Source organism: Saimiri boliviensis, chromosome 11 (genome assembly GCF_048565385.1).
Source record: "Saimiri boliviensis isolate mSaiBol1 chromosome 11, mSaiBol1.pri, whole genome shotgun sequence".
NCBI classification, from domain to species: domain Eukaryota; kingdom Metazoa; phylum Chordata; class Mammalia; order Primates; family Cebidae; genus Saimiri; species Saimiri boliviensis.
The window spans coordinates 102,250,967-102,258,833 of NC_133459.1; the positions used below are offsets into that span (position 1 = coordinate 102,250,967).

Genomic DNA, 7,867 nt, shown 5'->3' on the forward strand with positions numbered 1-7,867 from the left:
TAAGCCACAGGTGCTTGGTGTCGGAGGACTCAGCCCCACCAACACCATGAGGCAGAGGGCGGGAGAACAAGCTTGGCCAGGTCCTGCACCCCTGCCTGGGTGTGCTTGCTCATCTGGCAGTTTAGACACAGGCAGGGAGAGCTCTGTCTGATAGGACTTTCTTTGGTGATGGAAGTGGTATGTAATTTGCTGTGTCCAATGTGGTAGTCACTAGCCACACATGGCTGTGGTCACTGTTGTAACTGAGGAAGTGAAAATTTCATTTTAATCAATTTTAGTTTCAGTAGCTATCATATTGAACATGCTGCTCTAAAGGGGCCTCATTACCTCCCTCCCCTGATAGCTGCTCCCCTCCCATTTTGTGCCAAATGTTAACGAGCTTTCTTGGGGTCACATTTGTTTGGCACAGCCTCTTAGGTAGAAAGAACAGGCATGTTCCTGGCAGCAGGGGACAGAGATGCTTAGTTTGCTCAAGGCCTGAGACTACACAGAATATCGCCCAAAACATCCATGTGGACATCCCCCTAGACCTGAAAGACGACATAAGGATGGGAAGTTTTCTGGCAGCTTTTCAAGTCATGTTTCCAAGAAATAGGGACCCAGGAATACATCCTTATCTTATGTTATCAAATCTTCTCTGCCTGGTAGGTACCGGAAAATTCCAGGTGACAAATGCCAGGGTGGGGTAAATCCAGTTCGAGAAGTAAAAGACTTGAAAAAGAAATGTACAAGCAACTTTTTGAGTCCGGAAAAGCAGGTATGTTAAAGTTGGTCTAGTTTTCAGGTACAAATAGGATTTTGTCTTCTGCCAAGAAAAATCAAAGTTAAAGCATTGAGAGTTTTGTTAATGATACAAAGTGGTCAGGCTTCCCTATATATAGGTGGCTGTTAGCATGAAGGATGGGTCACGTAACCCAGTGATAAGCTCACCCTACTGAAAGTTCTTTTCTTACTGAGGGTGGTGGGATGGAATTCTGTAAAGTTATAAAATTCTTAAAATCATACAGTTGTGTAAAATTCTGAGGCTGAAAGTCATTTAGAAAAGCCCAAAAAGTTTGTCTGTGGGCCAGGTGCAGTGGCTCACACCTGTAATACCAGCACTTTGGGAGTCTGACGTGGGCAGATTACTGAGGTCAGGAGTTCGAGACCAGCCTGGCCAACAGAGTAAAACCCTGTCTCTACTAAAAATACAAAAATTAAATTTAAAAACATTAGTTGGCTGTAGTGGTGCACACCTGTAATCCCAGTCACTCAGGAGGCTGAAGCAGGAGAATCATGTGAACCCAAGAGGTGGGAGTTGCAGTGAGTCAAGATCCCACCACTACACTCCAGCCTGGGCCACAGAGCAAGATTCCATATCCAAAAAAAGAGACTGTGAAGGGCCATGACCTGGAGGTGTGCATGTGTGGAAGAGAAGAGCACTGGGCAATAGGTAGGGTGATCTTTGACCAAGTCATGTTAAGTATCTTCAAAGTGAAAAATTGAGCTATGGTGATGGGCTGGTTTTGATTTAGAACAAGTTACCTGTCAGGCGCAGTGGCTTACACCTCTATAGTTCCAGCACTTTGGGAGGCTGAGGTGGGCAGATCAGTTGAGGCCAGTAGTTTGAGACCAGCCTGGGCAACATGGAGAAACCCCATCTTTAAAAAAAATAGTAGCTGGATGTGGTGGTGCATGCCTGTAGTCCCAGCTACTCAGGAGGCTGAGGCAGGAGAGTCACCTGAGCCTGGGAGGTCAAGGCTGCAGTGGGTTGTGGTCTTACCACTGCACTCCAGCCTGGGTGACAGACCGAGATCCTGTGTCAATTAAAAAAAAAAAAAAGTTATGAGACTGCATCCAAATCCAACTACCTGTGGATTTGGAGATGTGTAAAGAAGAAACCTCTTGATAAAGAAGCACTAGGCCAGCAGCATGACTTCAGATGCTAAACAGCAGGCCCGTTTCCTAATCCATAACAGGAGAGGTCCAGCTAGACAACCTGCAGCCCCTGCGCACTGCCATCCTAAGGGATGAGGGACTGACAAGGGGTGGGATTAAGGAGATGGTGGGAGAGGAGCGTGTGGGTGTGCGTATTTGTAAGGGGGCGAATTCCTCCTTCCGTGCACCCCTGTCTTGGGCTCCTGGTGTCTGTCATCAGAATGTTTGTGTGTGGGATTGCACAGGACTCCCACCCACAGGGACACAGCTTGTTCCAGAATCCAGCTCTGCCTCCAATGGCATACATTGAAAACACATATTCCAGCAGGTAGGTCACATGCAAACAATGATATGACAAGGCTTATTTGTAATAACATAACAAAAATTAAGTAAAAAAATAAATCTTGGTGTCATATAATGGCCTACCTGGTATAGCATTGACACAGCTTCTTCCCAGATAATGGCCCTGTTCTAGAGTCATTCAGCCCACTGTTATAGTAGTCTCCCTTTCCTGCTCCATCCTTAAGTCCCAAGACTTGTGAACAGTGGTACTGCAGAGGAGTCATACCCGGTCTAGGCAGTTGCCAAGGCTTCCAGTGTAGGTTTGACATTTAAGCCACCAAATTTGAAGGTTCAAGGCAGGTAGAATTCAGAAGACTCTATGCCAGCTATAATATTCTTCTGGTAACACTGAGATGGTTCATCTTGGGGGGTTGGAAAAAAGCCATCATTAACTGCATCAGGACTGCAGATCATTCATAAAGAGATGAGAGGAATGAGTGGCTGCTTTGACCTCAGTCCTAGGATATGCATGCCTAAAAGCTTTTGTGTTTGTGTTTTAATTTCTCAAGAATTCCAAGTCAAGTTCTGTTCCAATTATCCTGGCCATCGTGGGATTGATGCTAGTCACAGTTGTAGCAGGAGTGCTCATTGTGAAGAAATATGTCTGTGGGGGAAGGTAAGGAACACAGAAGTCAATCCAAGGTACTGAGTTCAAGCCAGAAAGCCAGTCTAGAGCATATGGCTGAGTCTGCTCTTGGCAAAAACTAGGTACTTGCAAATACTGTTTCTGAAAAATCAGGCCCAAATCTTCTCATGTCTTACATTTTCATTTGTCAACCATGGACTGTGCTTTCTGTGTCTGTGATGCATTCCTGAGTGTATAAAACTGAGAAAGTCCACAGTCCTGTAAGAAACACCCCTGTGGGGCACACAAGTGTTAAGGAGATTTCTGTTCACAGGTTCCTGGTGCATCGATACTCTGTGCTGCAGCAGCATGCAGAGGCCAATGGCATGGATGGTGTGGATGCTTTGGACACAGCCTCCCAAATTAATAAAAGTGGTTATCATGATGACTCAGATGAGGTGAGGCTATTTCTTCTTGAATGGTAGTCCCCCGACTCCCCAACACCTGAAAAAAAAAACCTGTCTTCTATTCATGATCAAGATATGCCAGGGCCAAGGCAATTTAATAACCCTAAGATTTGGCAAGCCCAGAAACTAGATGATTGCTTTTGAAGTAAGAGTGTTGTGGTCTGTTGGTAATACGGTGCATGTCTTTTTCAGGACCTCTTGGAATAGCTCTTCAGAGGAGCTGGACCCAGCGTGGATGGTGGAACCACAGTACCTCTTAAACTCCCTGTGGCTCCAACTTCGGGGAAATAAATTTCCCATTTCGAGGAAACCAGCTCTGTTTCTGCTGCTTCCATCAAAGCCAAAAGGACCTACATTAAAGAAATGCAGGGTGGGGGTGGGGAACCCTGAGCACTTTTTTACAATTGGCTCTGAGAATAGGGGGTACATTTTAAATTCTTTAACTTCTTGTTTCCTGTCCTGTGTCTTTGCGAAGTATGGGCTTTTGTATTGTTTTTTAAGGGAAATGAAATGGAATTCGAAGGGACCTTTTCACTTACCCCACTTCTGTGTGTTCTGCATGGTGCCTGCCACAGGGCATCTGCCAACTCCGGCATCAGCTCTCACAATGTACTTGGTACCATCCCTGGGCTCTGCTGGTGACACGAAGCAGCTATAGAGATGTAAACAGAGGCTGCAGAGGCTGGCACAGCCTGGCTGGCTTTTCTCCATCTGGGGACAGCCCTACTCCAAGAACATTGCACACCAGCTCCTCACACAGCTCCCACTTCCTTTTTTTTTTTTGCCGGAGACCACAGACCACAGTGATTTTTCTTTTCCCCTTTTCAATTAGGCAATACTCTTGTTAATTGCCCTTTGGCAACTAACTTAACCATGTGATTCCCACATAGTAAATCAGGAAAACTTACAGGGCAATATTTTTAACTTGGGACCGGAAGAAGGGAACAGCAGAGAATTGACTAGATTTAGCACCTATTAAAAGAGAAACTCTCGTTTCTTCTGAGATCTTTCAAGCTGTGCTTTGTGTGTGTGCCAGTGGACTTACCCAAGGACAGGGTACAGACTGGGCTGAAAGTCTGCCCAGGCTGAATGATCTCTTCCCTAGAGTTGATTGTCGGGTGCGCAGTGTGGCCCCCTCAAGATGGAACCTCACAGTCTTCCGTGTTCCTTTTTCACCTGTCGTGTGGCTCATTACTGAATCATGACAGTGGCTGCATATCTGCTACTTCTTAGGTTGCTGTTGTACATGGAACCAGGACTAGAGATGTTTTCAGATTTATATCTTAAAAAATTAGAATTTTATTACCAGGCTCTCCTCCTCACCCCTTTTTTCTGGTTTTGCCAAGTAATTTGTTGGCATGAAAATTTTGGAGGAACCAGTTGTGAAAACACACTTCCAGTCTAGATGATGCTTTGTGTGATACATTAAGTTCTTATTTTGGATTGAAAGAAGTTGTCCATTTGATATTTCTCTAAAACAAATTATAGAATGTGGTTGGGTGAATTTTGGAGTGGCCATATACTAATGGAAAGTTGCAGTAATTTGCTTTAATACAGCTTGAATATTTGCTATATAGGAATATAGTATGGAAAGTTTTTGGTCTTAATGTAGCTACTGTGCGGGTCATAGTTTCTCCCAGCGATTACGATTGGGACATTCTTTGGTAGATACCATTTGCTGCTAGTTTATTTTGTAGCTAGAAAGTCAGTTTTTTGTGGTTTTTTTTTTTAAGTGCCAAATTAACTTTTGTCAGAATGTGAGCAGATGGCTAAGTTCTCTCCTCCTCAGAATGGATTAACAGCTGCGTGGAAAGTAGGGGAGAGAGTGGATGGAGAATTTTAGAGACGTTGAAACTGCAGCCGAATTAAATGAGTCAGGGAGCTTCACTTAGAAAACAAAGTTAAAGCAGATTTTGTGAAGATAATTAATTAATACGGTTAGGGCTGGAGTATACTGGTCGTTTTGCTCATTCATATTGCATGGTTTTAAATTAAAAATAATTCCAAAGATACACCAACTCACAAATGATAAAGCATCAGCCTCCGTCCCACCCTCCCTCCTGCCTAAAGTAAATTTGGTGCCCAGAAAAGAACTGTTTACACCACTCACCCTTCTCCCAGCATGTACTCACTGTGAGTAGATGTAGAAAACTTAATATTCTCTAACCATATAAAATTTGGGCTCTTTGCTTTTAAATGATATCTGGGATTTCTGTGGAACTTGGCAAATTTTCAGAGCACCTTCACTCACTTAATGTCATTTGAACCTCACAGTGTTCTTGGGATGGAGTCAGTTGTTCAGGGTCGCCGTGTGTGTGTGATAAGCAGTGCTGGCTGGCTCTCTTCAAAACTCTTGGAAATCTTTATACGCATGCGAGTGCTGATCTCTTTGAGCAGGGCTGCCTTCTTGTAGATGACTTGCTGTTCTTTAGGAAAGGATCAGTGGCATTTCTTTCCGAGCAGTATTTAGCACCTTTTTGCCACCTTGGTGAACAGAAGATTCTATTTTCCTGTCTTTCATGGCTGAAACAAAAGTAATGGGAATTTTGAATATGTTTTTAGAAACCGCCCCTCCCCTCATTAAGAGTCACTGCTCAAGAGTGCGGGAGTGGACTCTCCACTGATGGGTCTCCCTCCCCATCCTGGTCTCCACTCCAGACTGGCTAGCTCCGTTGGTTTGAAGACAGCCAGCCAGCTTGGCACATTCTCATTATTGACTAGTTAGCTTTCTTTATCAACCTGCTCACTCACAAATATATGCCCTCAGCCAGAGAGTTAGACAGCCCAAATCCGTTACAGCTTCTAAAAATATAGATTTCTAATTTGTCCTACTCATGTTAGGAACATTATCTTTGAAGGTAAAACATAGTATATCATTGTGTAAACCCCCAGGCTTGATGTAGCAGAAGAGATCGTTTCTGGAGGCTTCAGCAATGGAATTTAGCATTATAAGAGAGATTGGACAGCGTCTCACACCTGTAATCCCAGCACTTTGGGAGGCTGAGGCAGGTGGATCACCTGAGGTCAGGAGTTCAAGACCAGCCTGGCCAACACAGAGAAACCCCATCTCTACTAAAAATACAAAACTTAGCTGGGTGTGTTAGTGGGCACCTGTAATCCCAGCTACTCAGGAGGCTGAGGCAGGAGAATCACTCGAACCAGGAAGGTAGATGTTGCAGTGAGCCGTGATCGCGCCACTGCACTCCAGCTTGGGCAACAGAGTGAAACTCTGTCTCAGGGAAAAAACAACAAAACAAAATGAGAGATTGGACATACCAGTCCAAAGTGGTCTGAGTTCTTAAATCCAGATGAGGAATTCACTCTTCTTTTTGCTCTGGACGTAAGGGGGCATTGGACTTTAGTGAGACCAGAGACCAGGCTGATCTCTCCTGTAGGCTGTTAATTCAGTGGGAACCTATTTCGAAGAATAAAAGCCTTCAAAGAGTTGCGGCAGTTCTGGGGGTAGGCTCAGAAGCGTGCATAGATCAGGTATAACTGGAACTTAGAATTTACGTCTGCCTTTGAATGGACTTCTCACTTCCTCTCATGCCCAAGCTGGCCTTTCATCCCTGAGAGGCTGGTCATGTGCTGGCCTCCTCCAGCTCCTGCGTCAGGTCTGTAAACCAGAGCTAGTTCTCTCATGGCCTTTGTCACAATACCAGGATACGGAGAGGAGCCCAGGGGGCCATCCACACCCACCCCATGGTAAAGAGCTTGCCTGGTGTTTAGTCATTATTTAGTTTCCAGGCCAACCATCCAGGTAGAGGTTCCCCGTTTCCGTTCAGCAGCACTCTCAAGAGCCCCGCACCTGTCCACAGTGACCTAGAGCGCATCCTGCTCACTGTCAGTGTAGCCCCGTGCCCCCATATTCATCCAGGATACTTGGAACTGCTAAAACAGGAAGGGATTCGTCTTTCAGCTTTGCTGCCATCTTCCCTGAAGCAGGAAGATGAACATGGACTTAAACGTCCTTTGAACAAAACCAAAGTTTTAAGATTTGCTGTGTGATGAAGTGACAGAGAGGGCCAGAGTCAGCAGGTGCCAGACTTTCTGTTCCATCTGCCATGGGTTTGTCCAGCTTGGGTAGCAGCTCTAGGAGCACCATCCTGCCCTAGCAGAGCCCAGGCCTTGCCCTCACGAAGCATCATTGATATAGCAGGAGCATGTTAATTTCTGGGTTATGTTGCATTATAATAACAATAAGTCAGAACATTAATTCAAAACAACTTGCAGTATGCATTTCTTCACACCAGTACATTCTTAAGTGTACTTGTTTATAAGGAATAACATAAACTAATCTGTACCTTTATATATATGTGTGTGTGTACATATATACATGTATAAACTGTATAGTGTACATGGTAATGATTTATTGCTATGCCCCAGATCCTTAATGTAGTTCTCATCCTCCGCATGCCCTCAGCCACGAGCGGATGACTGACTCTTCCTTGATTTGGCCCACCTCCTGTGTTTGGACCTCTAGAGAGGAGGGTTTTAGTCATACTCTCCTTATCTTCGTGCACAGAAATGCTCAGGGTCCCCATGTGCCTGTTGTTCAACCCTCTCCTCTCTCGTT

At 44.9% G+C, this 7,867-nt stretch overlaps 1 protein-coding gene across 3 annotated transcripts in view; it reads left to right on the forward strand.

The window, feature by feature from the left end:
* The window catches only part of SORT1 (sortilin 1), an 82,471-nt gene extending 78,177 nt beyond the window's left edge, over window positions 1-4,294 (forward strand). For all 3 annotated transcript variants that reach the window (XM_039460835.2, XM_039460834.2, XM_074381299.1), the window contains exons 17-20: window positions 649-757; window positions 2,769-2,875; window positions 3,159-3,282; window positions 3,484-4,294. In XM_039460835.2, the coding sequence (XP_039316769.2) occupies window positions 649-757; window positions 2,769-2,875; window positions 3,159-3,282; window positions 3,484-3,498 (355 nt within the window). In that variant the 3' untranslated portion in view covers window positions 3,499-4,294. The remainder of the gene's footprint in view (window positions 1-648; window positions 758-2,768; window positions 2,876-3,158; window positions 3,283-3,483) is intronic.
* Window positions 4,295-7,867: the final 3,573 nt, after the last annotated feature.